General features: G+C 41.6%; 1 protein-coding gene across 1 annotated transcript in view; it reads right to left on the reverse strand.

The window, feature by feature from the left end:
• The window catches only part of LOC125465602 (tomoregulin-1-like), a 215,432-nt gene that overhangs the window by 125,067 nt on the left and 69,843 nt on the right, over nt 1-20,522 (reverse strand). The window contains exon 2 of the mRNA XM_059638344.1: nt 816-925. Within this exon, the coding sequence (XP_059494327.1) occupies nt 816-925 (110 nt within the window). The remainder of the gene's footprint in view (nt 1-815; nt 926-20,522) is intronic.

Here is a 20,522-nt window from a genome sequence, read left to right on the forward strand (position 1 = left end):
CCAAATCATCCTCTTTTCCTGTACAGTTTTGCTTGGTCAAACCTGTCCTCCCCCCCATTGAAGTCTTTCTAGCCTAATTATTTTTAATCTGCACCTTTCCTTGAACTTTCCATAACTAACTTAAACCTCATGGTGTTCAGATCATTGTTCCCAAACTGGTCCCCTACTAACACTTCCCACTGTCCCACACCATTCCGCAAAAGCAAATCCAGCAATTTCTCCTTTCACATTGGGTATGGAACATGCTGATTAAATACAAATCCATCCGATGTACTTCATAAACTCTTTCCCATTCCTGTCCCAACAGTATTTCTATCCCTGATAACAAAGTGTAAAGCTGGATGAACACAGCAGGCCAAGCAGCATCTCAGGAGCACAAAAGCTGACCTTTCGGGCCTAGACCCTTCATCACCTATTTCTATCCTGTTTCTAGGACAATTAAAGGTTCCTATTATAACTTGTTCCTTGCAATTTTGTTCCTCTATTTCTTTTTCACTAGTCTATAGGTGGCCAATAGAGTGCGCCCAGTAATGTTATGGTACTCTTATTTGTAATTTTTTGTTAAATATAAAAGAAGTACAAATTTGAACATAAATTTGCACTGGAGTTTTAACTGTAAACCAGAAAGGTATGCTGTTACTCCTTGCAAACATGTGAGTAGTTCATGGTAACATCCTGCTATTGACCAAGTTCACCTGAATGGAATATTCATTAGAAGCCAAGTCTTTCCAAATGTATTTCCTTAAAATAACTGATGCATTGCTGTTAGGTTTCTTACACTTTATGAAAGTGAAACAAGGTATAGATGCACTTACGTGGAATTGGCATGAACATGTCAAGTCATCCCCAATTTCCTTACACACACCATCAAATTTACATGTGGTCTCATCGCACATCTTGAAATCATTTTCTCGCTCATTGAACTCTGTGAAACAAAAATATTCATGCAGATTTCAGAAAAATAATAAAGAAATGCATGATTTCATTTAATAATATGCATTTACTAATACATTAAATCATTTATTAATCAACCACGTGTGAAAGGTAGTTATGGATTAAAATGATTTTGTAATAGCGAGTGTTATCTACAAAGAGCAGCCTACAAGGACTTGCCATGATCTTAATGCTTCAAATTTGTCACATTACATATGGTGATGGGTCAAAATTTTGTTTCATGTCTTAGAAATAAAATTTCTTGGTTCTACCATTCAGTGAGGTCACAGATGAGTTATGACCCATACGCAGAAGACCCACTTTTCTCCCACATTCCCCAGTATCTTTGGTGATTTTTGTTTTGTTGGCTGACCAGTCTCTGTTTTAAAATTAACAGTTGGGGCCTGGTTCACTTCTTTGCTTATGTCCCTAATGTTCACAGTTCACCTTCAAATACCACCTCCAATCTGCTGTGTCATACACCAAGAGTGCAATTATTTCCAAATGAAGTTTTAAGTTGCTTTTTTCAGTCCAATATATTGATGCTGTAAAATTTATTAAGTAAAATAACTTTTGACATGTTGTGTCAAAACTTTGAACAACATACAAAGAATTTAACTGAACAATGAATCATTATTATATGGAATTTCCAACGTGTCCCTTCAACTTTGATATACCTGATGTTTAATTTAAAACTGAATGAATGGAAAATTGTTAGCAGTGAATTAGTAATTACCTTAGAAGGCTGGTGCTCAAGGTATCCAGTGGGAATGCAATTTTATAAAATCAGTTCTATAATATATCCCGCCATTAGAACAACAAACAATCCACATTATTAATATTTTCTATTTTCTCACTTCCAGTGCATTGTTGAGGGAATGTGATACTTTTGCAGATGTCACATTGTGGACAAGACTTCGCAATGAGCCCTTAAACAGAGGTGAAATACACTGTGAAAATGTGAAACAAGCTCAAAAGTCGCTTGAAAAACACATCAGTTCTGACAGCATCTGTGATTAGCAAATCAGAGTTAGTATCCTGAGTCTGGTATGACTTCTTTAAAACTGACCTCAGTTTCACAAGCATGTTCTATGTTTTACACTGAGCCCATGTCTTTATGGCTATAGCCTCCTTGTCCCTTTACTATGATCTCTGCATCTAGGAGCACCAGAGGACTACCTTGGTTCCTGGAAAGCTGCTTTTCCTCATTGTTTTGGTCCACCTCAAACAGATAAATCCATTCAGACCATCAGCCACGCAGCCTACAGCTGCCAAATTTCCCTTGCACTTTTATAAATGAGATATTCTCTAAGTCCCCCACTTTCAATCAGCATTCCCAATCCAGGAGTACGAGCCTATGTTCCTGTTGTGGATCCTCTTTTCATGTGGAGGATGCAATGTCTGCCACTATAGTCAAGGATTTCCTGCTGTACAGTCACCTTGTGCTTCTTGGATTCATTTAAATGTTATCTTTAACACCCAACTGCCTCTTTAATGAGTCTAATTGCCTTCCTACTTCTCCCAGGTTTGTAGCCTTCCTCCCCATCTTCTGGCTGTAGATCATAGCTGAGGTTATATCACTGATCTTTGCAATACCCGTCGGTGACAGCCTGCCAACCTGAAAATGGCCCATTTATTTCTATTGTGTTTTCCCTCCTTGCCTCTATCTATGCTATTACACTACGATCAACCTGATGAGCTCCTATATTATGCAACAAATGTTTACAGGCACCTTATCAAATGCCTCTTGAAAATCCAAACATACCATATGTGCTATTTCTACTTTTTTCACCCTGATAGCTGCATCCTCAAAAGCTGTAATGGATTGTCAAACACAGTTTCTCTTCATCAATTAATACTTATTGCATTAATTGTACTATAAAATTTCTCAGTGCCCTGTTACAACTGCTTTAATACACTTAGCCTTGTTGGTAGCACAGAATTTGTGTATTGCTGAAAAAAGACACAGTTTGTCGAAGCTTTTCATCTTGCACTCATCAGGACAATCATAAGAATATAAATTTGTTGAGAAAATCAGCTGTAGAAGAGTGTGCTGAGTGGTTGGTGACTGCAACTGGTAAAAACACTGCCATGGAGAGTGCACCCATTAATGCTGATTGACAGTTAACTGCCAAGTTGTGTTTCAATTATAAACCAGGCAAGTTGACTCTGATTGGTCAGGGGTTTGTCTTGAGAAATGAGCCTATAAATAACGGAAGAATATTGGCAGTGTCATTTCACCCATTCTGGCTGGTGCAGGCATTTCTTTAGAGCAGCATGTCAAAGGAATGAAGCCTTGCATTCTGGTGAACAGTAGCAGAGGTACTAATAGAGCAGTGAAAGAGATACAAGCAGGTTCTCTGTCCTACAAATGACACAAAGAACCTGCTGTGAAGATTGGAAATCCAAGTTTACCAGAATGTCCATTAATAATACAAATATCCCAACATAGTAAATCTGTCTCTGCTATATTGGAGATTTGGCATCAATTAGGAAGATGGACATGGTGCCATTTAATTGCTGGGCCATGTAATATATTTTACCCCTCTGCCCCCACTAATCCTTTGTGCTTTAAGCTGCAATTACAGAGAAATTGGAAATTACCAACTGGTATTTGCAATAATCAGACTTGAGTAGAAATTTAAATTTTTTATTCAACCTTTAATCCAATTGTTGGGGTTGCTCTGTCAATATAATATGCAATCCATAAATAAAACATGCATAATTTACGACATGGTGCATTTTATTTGCTTTTTTTTTCTCTTGTGCCAGTACAAACTGATGATGAGAAAAGTTCAAGTCCAGGGCTCAGTTCCAAACAGTTCCAGCAGCAGCTGTGCCTTCCTCTACCACTGCCAACTTTGCTTTCACATAATTGCACTTTCAAATGTGTAAAGAATTGAATCATTTAACAGTAACAGAAAATACATCATTCACCCAAGCTGAATACACATATACCAGATATGGATTTGTGCCAGAATAGAATGAGGGTCAAGATAAAAACAAGTATGTATCGACAATTAATAATATGATGTCAATTCAAGAAGACACAAGTATTGGGTAACTTTAGCTCGTGAGGATATCACCTAAACTGCTAGAAGCATTACTTTATTACTATCTAAATATTACTTAAGTAAAACAACAATGTTTTTTGGAAATAAGTCTTCCACCTTTGTTTCCTTTACTGAAGACATGATTCTGCAGTGTGGTTCCAAAAGCACTTGCAAATCCCCGCTTTTGTAATCTAATTGTGGGCTTTGCAAATGTGAACCCAGATCATCGCTTGGCCAAAAAGAGAAATGCCCTCAAACAGCATTTGGGCTTTCCAGTCAGAATCACTTTACAGTGATTAGAAATGGAAAACCCAAATGATTTCAACCTCCCATTCCTTTGCCAACTATTTTCAATCAGTTCTGAAGAAGGGTCACTGGACTTGAAATGTTGACTCTGCTTCTTCTTCGCAGATGCTACCAGGCCTGTTTTGTTTCTCCAGCTATTTCTTTTTTCAGCCAACAGAACTGAAGCTGTTCATCAAAACCTCCTGCTCCTGAGTTCAGGAAGGTCCATTCAGCACAGACCAGTGTTTGAATCTGGATGCTTTCTCTGCCAATATTTGGTGGAATTATTCAGCGACCTGTGCAGTACTCCACCAAAATTAGTCAGTGTCTTCTGGAGGATCGGGAGAAAGGAAAGAAATTGGAGATCCAGAAGAGAAAAGACCACAAATTTACCCAGGTGTTCCCATTGTAACTGAGGTGGGAAGTTAGTCGAACCTCTTACGATGGAGATTATGCTTGGTAACATAAAAGCAAAATACGATGCTGAAATCTGAAAAAACCTGAAGTGCTAGAAATATGCAGAAAAGAAAAACAGTCAACATTTCAAGTTGAATATGACAATTCTATTTTTCAACAACATATTTATGATAATGGTTTAATTATCAATCAAATGATTTAATTATGGAAGCATCTCACTTAAAAACCTACCTGGATTCTCACAGCACCCTGCTTTGCATCACCATGCCTTTTACACTTTCTTTCCCAATCAGCCAGAAATACCAGGCTCACAGTGGCTATTACACTGGCATGCCATTTAGCGCAGACTCAAAGCCATGGAGCTGGTCATGATTATGTCAGTAGTTCTCATCAAATTAAGGGAGACAGCCTCAGTCAGGGAGTTCCAGTACAGGAAGTTAATGGCAGCCTCTGAGACCAGACCAGGGGCTTGGATACAGTCAGTCAACCATTCGGTGTTGTTAGGATCAGGATCCTCTCCTTATAAGTGTGAGGAGCTGAAGGACAGTCAGCCTGCCAGCTTTCTTGACTATTTCTGCCCCACGTGGGCTGTGCTCCTCCTGGATTTAGGAAGGGAAGCATATGAAGGGAAATGAAAGTGGATGGCATGGCTGTCACTTTTGGAGGAGGTGAGGTAAAAATGAGGAGATGTCCTGAGTGAATGAGCAGCACAGAGTGCAAGGATGGTCAGTGGCACTGGAGTTGATGTGGAGTGAGGGAAGATGTGGCTTTTAACAGTGAAGGTGCTAGAACATGAGCAATGGTAGGAGGTGAACGCAGTAGCAGAGATAAACAGTCAGTGTGAGGTATCAGAGATAATGTTGGCAATTACACTGGGGGATTAGAGAAAGCCATTGGCCTTATCCATTTACTGCTGGAATGTACACTTTGGATGGCTGAGACCACATTAACGCAAGTGACAAACCTTGATCCAGGTTGGTTTGTTTTGGTGTTGTGAACTCCTCTATAATGCGGAAGAGGGCATCTCTCCTCCATGCCACTTGTCCCAACAGGATCTCTAATTTCCCCTTGTTAACCAAGTCTGCGGCAAATTTCAGGTACCATCTTGGGCAGCTCTGGACTGACAGTGCCTGTCCAGATGCACAGTGGCCATTTATATATAGTGCCAGTACTAGGGATGCCAGTCCATTCTGAGATTGCCACTCAGGTTGACAGTGTTATTAAAAAGGCTTACGGTGAGTTAGGTTTTATTGGTAGAGGGGTTGAGTTCCGGAGCCGTGTTGTCATGCTGCAACTGTACAAAATGCTAGTGCGGCCTCATTTGGAATATTGCGTGCAGTTCTGGTCGCCCCATTACAGGAAGGACGTGGAAGCATTGAAAAAGGTGCAGAGGAGGTTTACCAGGATGTTGCCTGGCCCAGAGTGCAGGCCCTATGAAGAAAGGCTGAGGGACTTGGGTCTGTTCTCATTGGACAGAAGGAGGCTAAGAGGGGATTTAATGGAGACATACAAGATGATCAGAGGATTAGGTAGGGTGAACAGTGAGAGTCTTTTTCCAAGGATGATGACTTCAGCTTGTACAAAGGGGCACAGTTACAAATTAAGGGGTGATAGATTTAAGACAGATGTCAGAGGCAGGTTTTTTACTCAGAGAGTGGTAAGGGCATGGAACGATCTGCCTGCCAATGTAGTTAACTCAGCCACATTGGGGGCATTTAAACAGTCCTTGGATAAGCATGTGGATAATGATGGGATAGTGTAGGGGGAAGGGCTTAGATTAGTTCACAGGTCGGCGCAACATCGAGGGCCGAAGGGCCTGTTCTGGACTGTATTGTTCTATGTTCTATGTTCTATCTCAGCATTGGTAACTTGTTGTGTCTAGACAGAGGGACAAAACGGGGCTAGAATCAGTTGTGAGGGGTGGCATAGTGATAGGGTATTTAGTTAATGAGATGAGTTTGGTAAGATACAATAAATGACCTTACTGGGCCTTGCAGAAAGAAACCTGCCAAGGAACTCAACTAAATTGACACTTAGCCATAAAAACATAGGGCTTAGTCAATAGTTTTTGTTTCACTTTTCATTACCCCTGGCACTGAAAGAAGTAAAGGTAATGTTTTCACCTTTGTTTTTATTTTTAGTTTACAAAAAAACAGACTAAGAAATAACCTATAGATTTCAACAAAACTTGGCACAGAGCTAGGATTGACCCAAGGAAGAATTCATGGTAAAGTTGTAGCTGCAAATCATAGAAATATTTAAAAGGCACTACTTACATTGGGAGGTAGGGTTAATTAACATTTTCGAAAGTTTTGTGTTATTTTAAATTGCCGTTAATTGCTTCAGATTGTTGTATATTGTATCAGAAATTGCACAATCCATAAGATGTCAGCAGAGTTTTCAAAGCAGGTTATTAGATTGGCCCGAGTGCTCCTCATAGAGGTCAAAGCTCTGAATCAAAAGATCTTTTCCTCAGTTTTGTCACTAGAGTCCAACAAATGGAAAACAAAAAGCCTCAAGGAATAGTTGTGTAACTGAATTCACATGGCGTGGTAGAGATATGTATTCTCTTCACTTGTTGATTGCAGAACAGAATAAAAACAATTTTCCAATGAAATTAATTGTTAATAAATTTAAACTAACATGTATGAATAGGAAGGATTTAGAGGGGTGTGGGCCAAATGCTGGAAAATGAGACTAGATTAATTTAGGATTTCTGGTCGGCACAGATGAGTTGGACTGAAGTTTCTGTTTCTGTGCCGTATTTAAAATCAATAAAAAAGTCAAAAAGATATTTACTCCTAAAATGTTACTTACCTGAAACATAGCATATTTTTACTTAAAGAACATGTACACTACATATATAATGGTCAAAGCTATTTGAAATACAGGCTATAGTCTTATCAGTTTAGGAAGTACTAGATTACCAGCTTTATAACAATAAATACTCTAATTGACAACACTTTCTCAGCAGTAGTAAATGAAGCAATAGTGACTTTGCAAACTGCTACATTTGTTTCATAGTAGATTGGTACATGACTAATTAGTCCTGCTTTATTTCAATGAAGTAAAGTACAGAATATTTATATATAAAGCTGAATTGCTTGTAATTATCACAGTCAATAATAACTAAGGAGTTTACCAAGATCTTCAGTTTAGTAAGTACAAAGAAAATCCTACTCCGCATAAAAATGCAAATCACTTTTGCTGGTTGTGGATGACCCCCAGGAGATTAGGTGGTATCCATGCAGGGGTAAACAGAATATAATCTGAGTTTTTGAATCAATTTGGTTATCTTTATGGTTTAAAGGAAAGTAACTTACAAATCCCTTCTTCAAGTGTGATATGTTGATTCCCTAGAGGAACTCTCTCGGGGTGAGAGTAAACGAAAAGGCAGAGCCAATTAATCGGACTGTCTCAATCCCCATGACAGTAAAACTGCATGAGTTCATCATGTTTGTGTAGGAAGTGGGGATACCGGAAACTGCACTGAGGGTTTAGGGTTCGTCGCACAGAAAAGAAGCCCTGGGTTATCCTTTGAACCCAGAGTAACCCTGGAATAGTGAGCAGTTTGGGCAGACATGAGTAGGAGCAAGAAATGTTTTATGTGATTCCCGACCCTGGTACTGAATGACTAAGCTATATCTTATGCTTTCCTTTAATAATCATGTAAACATCATTTTTTTAAACAGAGCCTCTTCCAGTTTTCTTTTCATGCTCCTTGAACTTTTAACAGCTAAACCAGCAGGTCAGGCAATGTGCTCTGATTCACCATCACCGTAGCGGGGTGAACATACATAATCCACTTCTAATATATTCTTATTTGCTTTATTTATTGCTCATTACCAGCTGAGAAGTCCTGTTCTTTTATGCCAGAGCATGCTGGTACATTCTGTATTAACCAATAGTTTTATCATTTTATATCGGAGAAGAAGCTGTTTAGATGAATTGGTTTTACAATAAGTGAAAAGTATTGTCAATATGTGTCACAGTTAAAAGTTAAAAATGCATCCTATAATTTGGCAGACAACTGGTGGAACATGGGCCAACTGCGAATTTGAGTGCAAAATATTGTTTGAATAGACATGGTGATCCACCCATTCCAACGAGCATTTCAGTTCACTCATCAATTCGTACAGACTGCCTGTCTGGCAGCAAGTTATATCAGAGAGGAGAGGGGCAAAAATCGGGAGCCAGCAGCCATGATTATTTTTGTAGAGTATGATTGAGCCTGATAGTTCCTCCTGACCCAGAAAAAATATACTTTCCCCTTTCATTTTTGAAGGTCTCTGATCCTTGGCCAACACGTTCAATGGAGGACATTCTATCCTCCAAATCACCCGGGTGCTCTCTATTTAATAAAAGATCAATTTGACAAGGATATGACTCCCTCAATTGCACCTGATATTGCTGTACCCAGCAGTCGAGAAGGAATAGCTCCTGAACAGCAACGAGGTGGCTGTAGGACAGCAAACTAGTGCCGTGCATGTCAGTATGATTTTTAACTCCTATATCATGATAGACAAAGGTAAAACCCATCTCAAAATTGTTGAAAATAATGCTATACCATAGTAAGGTCTAGAAAAAAAAATCAATCAGCGTAGCAAACACAGAAAGATAAAGTTTGGGAGGTAGCCATATCAAGAGAGTTTAATTCAGAAATTTTGATGCAAGTAACTTAATAATTACTGAAAAATGCACATCATGTCAAAATTTCCATCTTGCACTCATCAGGACAATTTGTAAGAAATGCCAATACAAAGGAAAAACAAATTTATACAGTATGTGTGGAGAGTGCTGATTGATTGGTAAGCAGAGCCTGATTTATAAAGACATTGTCACGGAGATTATAGCAACTAGGTAATGACTGACTGTTAACTGCCAAACTTGGTTTAATTTGTAAAGTGAGCAATTTGACCCTGCTTGGTTAAGGTCTGAGTAGCGAAACAATCATAAATGGATGGTCAGCAAAGTTTGCAGTATGACATACTGTCACTTATTCGAAACTGTAAATCTTATTACACAGTGTGATTGAAGGTCCATCATATATAGCTTCATCAATTTTGGGATGTGAATATTTTAGAAAGAGAGAGATGTAGATACATGTGGGTTAATGCTATGAAAGTGTTTCTATAGATCAGAAAATCAAGGGAGGCAAATTTATTGAAAAATGCAGGGGTGTGACAAGCTAGATTGAGAATGTTTCCCCTTGTTGAAGAAGCTAAGATTAGACAGCATAATCCCAGAATCAGGTGTCACACATTTTAGACCAAGATGAAGAAGAATTCCTCCTCTCGGGGTTTGTCAATCTGTGAAATTTTATTTTACCACAGAGGGCTGTTGAGGCTGGATTATTTGGGCTGAGATACACAGATGTTTTAATCAGTAAAGGAATCAAGTGTTGTGGAAAAAAGGCAGGAAAATAGAGTTGAGAATTATCAGAAGAGACATAATCTCATTGAATGGATCAGCAGAAAAGATAGGCTGAATAGCCTACTTCTGCTCGTATGTGTTTTGGCCTTATGGTCATTTTGGAACAGTAGCCTCCTAAATGCACCAGTTTCAAGAAGAGATAAAACCACAGTCAAATTGCACAGAAACCCTTCTGCTGTTAATGAATCAAAATGTCTATACTATTGAGTTTATAACAGAGCAAACAGAACAAAGCCATTAGTTTTGTTTTTCACTTCAGTTCAAAAACAAGCTAGTTCAAAATGGGACAACAAAGTGTGGGCTGGATGAACACAGCAGGCCAAGCTGCATCTTAGGAGCACAAAAGCTGACGATTCGGGCCTAGACCCGTCATCAGAAATGGGGGACGGGGAGAGGATTCTGAAATAAATAGGGAGAGAGGGGGAGGCAGACCGAAGATGGATAGAGGAAAAGATAGGTGGAAAGGAGACAGACAAGTTAAAGAGGTGGGGATGAAGCCAGTAAAGGTGAGTGTAGTTGGGGAAGTAGGGACGGGGTTGGTCAGTCTGGGGAGAACGCACAGGTCAAGGGGGCGGGATGAGGTTAGTAGGAAAGAAATTGGGGTGCGGCTTGAGGTGGGAGGAGGGGATAGGTGAAAGGGAGAACAGGTTAGGGAGGCGGGCACGAGCTAGGCTAATTTTAGGATACATTAGTGGGAGGGGAGATTTTGAAAATTGTGAAACCATCCACAACCTCATCACCTCAGGTGACCTCCCACCCACAGCCTCCAACCCCATTGTTCCCCAACCCCGCACCGCCCGCTTCTATCTCCTTCCCAAAATTCACAAACCTGCCTTACCTGGTCAACCCATTGTCTCTGCCCGCTCCTGTCCCACAAAAATCATCTCCACCTATCTGGACTCCATTTTCTCCCCCTTGATCCAGGAACTCCCTACCTACATCTGTGACACCACCCATGCCCGCCACCTCCTCCAGAACGTCCAACTCACCGGTCCCCAACACCTCATTTTTACCATGGACTTCCAGTCCCTATACACCTGCATTCCGCATGCAGTGGCCTAAAGGCCCTCTGCTTCTTCCTGTCCAGCAGGCCCGACCAGTCCCCCTCCACCGACATCCTCATCCACCTAGCCGAACTCGTCCTCACCCTCAACAACTTCTCTTTCAATTCCTCCCACTTCCTACAGACAAATGTGGTGGCCATGGATACCTGCATGGGCCCAAGCTATGCCTGCCTCTTTGACGGAACAATCCCTCTTCAGTACCTACACTGGCCCTAAAACCAACCTCTTCCTCCATTACATTGATGACTGTCCGTGCCGCCTCTTGCTCCCACGAGGAGCTCAAACAGTTCATCCACTTCAACACCATCCACCCCAACCTCAGGTTCACCTGGACCAGCTCCAATACCTCCCTCTCCTTCTTGGATCTCTGTCTTCATCTCAGGCAATCAGCTAGAAACCGATATCCATTTCAATGCCACTGACTCCCACAGCTACCTAGAATACACCTCCTCCCACCCACCTTCCTGCAAAAATGCCATCCCTTGTTCCCAATTCCTTCGCCTCCACTGCATCTGCTCCCAGGATGATGCATTCCACTCCCGTACATCTCAGATGTCCTCATTTTTCAAGGGCCGCAACTCTCAGTGGTCGAGAACACTCTCGACCATGTCTCCCGCATTTCCCGCACCTCATCCCTCACACCCGGCCCCGCAATAACAACCAAAAAAGAATCCCCCTAGTCCTCACATACCACCCCAAACCGACCTCCGGATACAACGCATCATCCTCCGATACTACCACCATCTGCAATCCGACTCCACCACCAAAGACATTTTTCCCTCCCCACCCTTGTCTGTCTTCTGGAGAGGCCACTCTTTCCATGACTCCCTTGTCCGCTCCACACTCCCCTCCAACCCCACCACACCTGGCACTTTTCCCTGCAACCACAAGAAATGCTACAACTGCCCCTACATCTCCCCCCTCTCTCCCATCCCAGACCCCAAGAAGACTTTCCACATCAAGCAGATGTTCACATGCACATCTGCTAATGTGGTATACTGCATCTACCTGTTGTGGCCTTCCCTACATCAGGAAAACCAAACGGAGGCTTCGGGACCGCTTTGCAGAACACCTACACTCGGTTCGCAGTAAACAACTGCACCTCCCAGTCATGAACCATTTCAACTCCCCCTTCCATTCCGCAGGCGACATGTCCATCCTGGGCCTCCTGCAGTGCCACAACGATGCCACCCAAAGGTTGCAGGAACAGCAACTCATATTCCACTTGGGAAATCTGCAGTCCATTGGCATCAATGTGGATTTCACAAGCTTCAAAATCTCCCCTCCCCCACCGCACCCCAAAACCAACCCACCTCGTCCCTGCCTCCCTAACCTGTTCTTCCTCTCACCTATCCTCTCCTCCCACCTCAAGCCGCACCCCCATTTCCTTCCTACTAACCTTATCCCACCCCCTTGACCTATCCGTCCTCTCCGGACTGACCTATCCCCTGCCTACCTCTACAGGCTCCATCCCCGCCTTTTTTACTTGTCTGTCTCCTTTCCACCTATTTTCTCTTCTATCCATCTTCTATCCGCCTCCCCTTCTCTCCCTATTTATTTCAGAACCCTCTCACCCTCCGCCATTTCTGACGAAGGGTCTAGGTGCAAAACGTCAGCCTTTATGCTCCTTAGATGCTGCTTGGCCTGCTGTGTTCATCCAGCTCTACACCTTGTTATCTCGGATTCTCCAGCATCTGCAGTTCCTACTATCTCTTAGTTCAGAAGGGAAAAGGTTGTCTCTTAGCAAGAGTTTTATCCTGTTCCTTTTAGAGGAAGCAGGCACTGCAGGAGTAGTGTTGTTTCAGTTTGTGAGGCTTTCAAGCCACAAAATTTGGGATAAAGATCTCAATGCTAGAATTGAATATATTTGGGTCATCGTTATGAAGGTTTCATGTCACTTGACTTGAAAAAGGAATCCTTAAACTATCTCTGCAGTTCAAAAAAAGCTAAATTGGAAATAGTCCATTAAAGAATTGAGATTTCTCTGGACTCGAGACTCTAGCTGATTGTATTGGGAAACAAACTGAACTCTTGTTGTTTGTGTTAAGATCTTTTTAACTAATATATACAGCTCGGCTTCTTTGTTTTCTTTCTTTCGTTTAATAAACTTACATGCTGTTGTTAAGGAACATCTGCAGTCTCAAATGACTGTGACAGTTACTAACTGCTACATTAACAAATTAAGCAAAAAAGTTGAAGACATGAACATATAAACAAAGTCTGAGATCCAGCTTGTCCTGTTTTACCAGAAGCTACAATCATAGCAGGGCGCTCTTCTTTGTAGACTGGAAGAACTTGTGCACATATTGTATCTGTTTAAACTCAAAAACAAGATGAATTCCATTCTCTGCTTCAGTCAGCAATCTCCTCTTATAGAGTATAAACGTTTTTCTATTTCTTGTGAATTGTCCTGATGAATGAAAGATGAAAAGTTTCAACAAAACGTATCTTTTTTCAGCAGTATTCAAGTCCTACACTACCAGCTATCACTTAATTATCATAGACATAAAATCAAAACTGGATTGTGCATTTCAACAGTTTGACTGTTACACAAGTCATGTAATAATGCTCACATCAGCTGCAAAAGTAAGTAAGGTAAATTAAACTAAGTGTTCTTAAAATGAACAGGTAATCTAAATCTGCATAATTTTTGCAGCAGTAACGAGGTTTCGAAAAGAGGTTTCTGATTTATTGGCTCCACTATCAACAGCTCCTGGAAATGAGCCCCTTATAACCATGCATTCCTGTCTTCAACCACAGGCACCAGGAAATCATGAATTTTTTGTAACTAAGAGTTCTGAATAATTAATTGGTAACCGACAGAGGTACATTGGGTAATTATCTTAGAGAAAACACAGATGGGAAGCTGTGTACAAATGCAAATTAGGACTTACGCTGACTGTAAACCTTGATTACAATGTTCATGTAGCGGGAAGGTTTTCAAACGCAAGCTGCAAATATGCAACACTTTCATTGTGGCATTTAAATATGTTTGCAGTCTTATCTCTACCTACCACTGCAGTTTTATCCAGTGTCATAACCTCCTTGCAAATCTACACTTGTTAATATCTGACACCCCCTTTACTCTACCACAGCCTTCAGAAACCTAGAAATCCCTCTTTGAACTCAAGGCCAACATTAAGACCTATGTTAAAACATAATTTTGACTGAGACATTTTTTACCCCTGATAATATATGTCCAGTTAGTGAGCCAACCATGACTCAGTTGGTAGCATGCTCATCTGAGTTAGGAAGTTTGGGATTCAAGTGAAAAAGTAAGCTGTGTAAAACTCTGGCTTGATCTCAAATTACTGTGTCTCGCTCTGGGCACCACATTTTAGGAAGGATGTGTATGCATTAGAAAGGTTACAGGAAAGATTCGTGGGAATGGTTCCAGGGATGAGGATAAATCAAGAACTAGCAACAAGGAAAGCATGAAGGGCGAAGGATCTCAGAGGCAATGGTAGGTGATTATTTGGAGGGCAAGGGGAGCGCAGCAAGAATCATGAAAGCCGCCCTAAACAAATGCAACATCCCCATTGACACGAAGGAATTGCTTACGCTAGAATGTACAAACTGAAGAAGTAGCTTTCATTAAGGTACCAACCACTTTGAACGTCACTGATGGAGCACGTGGAGGGCAAGTGCAGGACATGTAAAGAATGCACAGAATCCAGAGCATCTTACCCTCCTGCCTCAAACACTATCTGCTTCATCTGTCGCACAATCTACAGCTTTAGGGTTGGGCCGTTCAGTCACCACAGAACACTCTCACCCTGCCGGAGTAGAAATAAGTCCTCCACTTCCCTGAGGGGACAGCCAAAACCATCACCATCTGAAGAGGAAGAACTTGTAGGGCTACAGAGAATAGGTAGGGAAATGGGACCATAGTTCTTGTGGAGAGCCAGCACTTATTTCTATCTTGTAATTATTCTGTGGTCTTAAGTCTTACTCCAGAACTTAAGATAGAAAATCCATGCTGACCTCTAGGGGAAGTGTTAAGTTGTCAGGGGTACATCTCTCGATGAAACTTGAAGCCAAGGGCTTTCTCACCCTCTCTGGTGGGGAGATTCCATGGCACTACTCTGAAGAGGAGGAAAGCTACCTGCAGACAAATATTTATCCTTTTATCAACTTCACCATAATGGATTATGTGGTCACATTGCTGCTTGTGAAAGCTTGTGGTGAGCAGTTGTATTTCAAAAAGTACTTCAATGGTTATAAGGTGCTTAAGAAATCTGGTGGCCATGAAATGCACTATGTAGATGCTCATAAATGCATTACATAAATGCAAGCTGTTATGTGAAACATTAGTACTACGGGTTGAGAATAAGAATGTAAAACTAATGTTTAACCACAATTTCAATGAGGTAATAACCCATTGAATATTTGCCAGCCATACTGTTAATGAAATTATACTGAATTCTTCTACTCACTATTTAAAATAAATTTGGTAAAGTTATGTTAAACCGCTGTAGCTCCTTATACAACAATACAGTGGGAATATCTTTACAACACTGACCACAGAGATTCAAGGACAAGTTCTCCTCATCCCTGAGGGACTGCCAAAATCATCTACATCTGAAGAGGAAAGATTTGTAGGGCCACAGAGAAAAGGTAGGGAAATAGGTCCATAGTTCTCATGGAGAGCACTCGAGAATCACTCGGGCTAGGTAACAAACAATGGCCTTGTCAATGGTGGGCATGAACAAGAAAGGGTTTTATTCAAATATTTGCTTAGTAATTTGCATTTTGTAAATTATAAAGCAGAGATTATCCAATGTGCTTTGGAAAGGGAAATAATATTTTGTTTGGGACCTTTTTTTTGCCAGAAATTCCTTTGAAAAAATTAGGTCTACACTCAGTTGATTGGTTTTCGATTGAAGGTGTTGTAGTTTGAAGTCACCCATCTGTGTTATAGATTATCTTCACACTTGTGTCTACTTCATCAGAAGTGAGGTGTACTATTTCAGCGAGGAAAATTGAGAAGAGAGTGGGTGCAATGACATGGCTTTATGTGACTCTAGTTTTTGCTGAGTTAGTATTTATGGTGATCTTTCTGATCTTCAAAGCATGTGAGAAAATCCTTCACTAAACACCAGGCTCATTCAGAAAGGTATAGAACACTTCAAGAGACTTTGCCAGGAACCCCAAAGACAAAGTGGAAGCATTGGAGGGAACACACTAACACTCCAAACATCTACCCAGATTATAAAGCAACATTATCCCAGTGGTGACAGAATCAAAGGATCATCACTGGGTTTATCAGACATTTTATAGCCCATCAAGCCAGAGTAGAAGTAAATCATCCTCGATCCCAAGACACTGTCAAGAATAGGTCATTATATTCTCCTCTGTACTCTTCTGTACTTCAATTATTTTCTTTGAGTTATTAAGGAAAATAGACATCATTATACGACACTGACAGTGCTTTTCTCCCCTCTCTCCTGGTCAGACACATGTAAAAAATCAGCTTTTTAGATTAGAAGAACCAGGGAGTCAGATTGCTAGTTAAACTATTGCCTGCACATATGAAAGAATTATTACCTCATCATCTCAACATAAAGATTGCCCAAAGAGTGAACAATCAACTCACAATCAACGGCGCAACAATAGCAGTCTCATCTGCAACTCATTCAGGAATTGCAAATCCCATAGCCTGCAAAGAACCACAACTCCTAAATAGTATGTACAATGTCAGTAAGGTGCTGATCCAAAGATAGCAGGTGAGAGTTGCAACTGCTAAGAAGAAATGTCTAATTGTAGCTTTATATGAATTGTGTAAGAAGCAATTACATAGAAACAAATTAATATTAGGACAAACTGAAATGATTAATGAGCTATAGTATAATAATGACAGAATGCTGTGAACTGTATAGTGCAATTTAGAATTTCATTGTGATATTACGTAATAAACTTAAACAAGTATTGGCTGATACCAACAAGTGTTTCACCTGTAATGGTAAACAGATTTGAAAACTTCTATATTAATCAGTGTGAGTGAATGCAGCAAAGAAGCCCAGGCACTGTTGTTGCATAGTTGAGAACCACCAGTGACATTTTTCTTCTATTACATGATGCATATTATCAAATAAAACCATTCCCTGAGGTGAGAAACCCTGTCAACAAATACATTCCTCTTGACTGCTTGGAACAATTCTGCACATATATTATTCCTGAAAGCAGTGTATGCTGTAGAAAGTGCCATGTCTACATTACATTTTTTCTGTTTTTTGATGAAACAATTATATAGATAATGGTCATCCTTGACCATTATCTTGTCATTTTTAATGACTATATAGTCTTATATTCTGTTGTTGTATTCTATATTTTTGGTACAAGCCTTTGTATCTTTCATATCTACATCCAATATTTAGCTTCTGTTCTCCCTGCATGGCTTTACGATTTTTTTTTGGTTCTATACCTCTGCATTTCTTTCTATTCCCAACACAATCTCTCCTTTTGTATTAACCTTTCCTTTCTCTTTCTTTCAGAATCCTGCCCTCTGTCCCTATAGGTCTATTACAGGCAGACCCCAGGTCGCAAAAGAGTTCATCCACAACTCCTGTGGTTCGGGGTTAGAGCAGGAAGTACAGCATCGTGCCAGAGGGCATGATAGATAGAAGGTTAATTCCACACTAACACCTAGGCCAATGGGTCAGCAACTTATCTCCAGTGGTGCACACAACAAAATATTACTATGCACTAATCAGATCTATGCTACATCATAGGCAGCTATTATTGAATAATATCAATATGGTAAACACCAACTGACTGGGAGTCCACAAAGACAAGGGCTGGGGACTTCGAGAAACCACAGGGAGGGACAGAGGCCTGCCCCATGGCTCTGAACTAAAAGATAGCTGGTTCCCTGTTCTAGAAGTAGAGCAGAGGCTGGGTATAAATCCCCAACTTTTACTCATGTTCTGAAGATTAAGTTTTGCCATTCTATCAATAACTCAGCATAATAGAAGTGAAACAAAATGACCAACACAAGTGCTATGGTTCTTCCTGCACACTCTTAGCATAACTTTGGTTAAGACATGCCACAATACGATGGAAACTTGGTTGCAGCCTGTTCACACAGAGGCCAGACAGAAAGTCACACCCTGAATTTTGGGAGCAGGGAGCTACAATTCAGGACTTACCCATTATGGTCCCTTTGAGGGTGAGCAGCAAGCTACCAACTCAATTCAATGATTGCAGTTTGGAACTGATCATCTGCTATCATTCTGAGATAACAAGGTGTAGAGCTGGATGAACTCAGCAGGCCAAGCAGCATCAGAGGAGCAGGAAGGCTGATGTTTCGGGCCTAGACCCTTTTTCAAAAATGGGGGAGCGGAAGGGTGTTCTGAAATAAATAAGGAGAGAGGGGGAGGTGGATAGAAGGTGGATAGAGGAGAAGATACATAGAGAGGAGATAGCCAGGTCGAAGAGGTGGGGATGGAGCCAGTAAAGATGAGTGTAGGTGGGGAGGGAGGGAGGAGATAGGTCAGTCCAGGAAGGACTGGCAGGTCAAGGGGGCGGGATGAGGCGAGTAGGTAGGAGATGGGGGTGGGGCTTGAGGTGGGAGGAGGGGATCGGTGGGAGGAAGGACAGGTTAGGGAAGCAGGGAGGAGCTGTTCTGGTTTTGGGATGCGGTAGGGGGAGGAGAGATTTTGAAGCTTGTGAAGTAGTCACATTGATACCATTGGACTGCAGGGTTGGCCAAGCGGAATAGGAGTTGCTGTTCCTGCAACCTTCGGGTAGCATTGTTGTGGCACTGCAAGAGGCCCAGGATGGACATGTCATCTGCGGAATGTGATGAGGAGTAGAAATGGTTCGCGACTGGGAGGTGCAGTTGTTTGTTGCGAACCGAGCGTAACTGTTCTGCAAAGTGGTGCCCAAACCTCTGCTTGGAATTTGGGGAAACCAAGCAGAGGCTAGGGAACTGCTTTGCAGAGCACCTATGCTCGGTTCACAATAAACAACCGCATCACCCAGTCGTGAACCATTTCAACTCCCCCCCCCCCCCCCCATTCCGCAGACGACATGTCTATCCTGGGCCTCCTGCAGTGCCACAAAAATGCCAATCAAAGGTTGCAGGAACAGCAACTCATATTCTGCTTGGGAACCCTGCAGCCGAAAGGTATCAGTGTGGGCTTCACAAGCTTCAAAATCTCTCCTCCTCCTATCGCATTCCAAAACCAGCCCCGCTCGTAACCCCCTCCCTAACCTGTCCTTCCTCCCACCTATCCCCTCCTCCCACCTCAAGGCCCACCCCCATCTCCAACTATTAGCCTCATCCCGCCCCCTTGACCTGTCAGTCCTCCCTGGACTGACCTATCTCCTCTCTCCCTCCCCACCTACACTCATCTTTACTGGCTCCATCTCCGCCTCTTCGACCTGTCTGTCTCCTCTCCACTTATTGTCTCCTTTATCCATCTTCTATCCGCCTCACCCTCTCTCCCTATTTATTTCAGAACCCCCTTCCCCTCCCCCTGTTCTGAAGAAGGGTCTAGGCCTGAAACATCAGCCTTCCTGCTCCTCTGATGCCGCTTGGCCTGTTGCGTTCATCCAGCTCTACACCTTGTTATCTCAGATTCTCTGGCATCTGCAGGTCCTACTATCTCTGCTATCATTCTAACTGTGTGGTCACAAGAGCAAGGGCCCAACAATATGAGAATTTAGCATACATTCCAGTTTGTGTCTAATTCTTTTAAGACAATCTAGCTTCTTAAAGAACGTAAGACCATAAAACGAAAGTAGGCCATTCAGCATATCTAGTCTGCTCCACCATTCATTGAGATGAAGGTCACTCTGATAATCTTCAACTCCACTTTCCTGCCTTTTCCCATAGCCTTGAATCTGTTATTGATTAAAATTCTGTCTCAGCCTTGAATATACTAAACAACACAGACTTTATATCCCTCCCGAGTAACAATTTCCCAGCTTTACTAAAACCTTTGAGGACAGACACTCGTTATCACTGTCTTAAATGTGAAACCCCTTATGCTGAGATTATGGCCTCTGGTTCTTTCCGCGTCTACTCTGTCAGGCCCTCTAAGAACGTAATAACATCACCACTTTGACTTCTAAACTCTAATGAGTACAGGTCCAACCTGCTCAGCCTCTCCTCACAAGGCAGTCCCTTCATACCTAGTGAACCTTCTCTGGACTGCCTTGAAAGCAAGTATGTTTTTCCTTAGATACGAGGCCCCAGCCTGGTCACAGTATTACAGCTTTAATGATCACCTTTGTTAGAACCAGACATAACAAGAGCAACTGTGGTCTGACTACAACCTTGTATAGTTTTAGCAAAAGCTTCCTACAAAAGGAAAGACACACTGCAGTAGGC

The sequence above is a fragment of the Stegostoma tigrinum genome, chromosome 2 (genome assembly GCF_030684315.1).
Source record: "Stegostoma tigrinum isolate sSteTig4 chromosome 2, sSteTig4.hap1, whole genome shotgun sequence".
Lineage (NCBI taxonomy): Eukaryota > Metazoa > Chordata > Chondrichthyes > Orectolobiformes > Stegostomatidae > Stegostoma > Stegostoma tigrinum.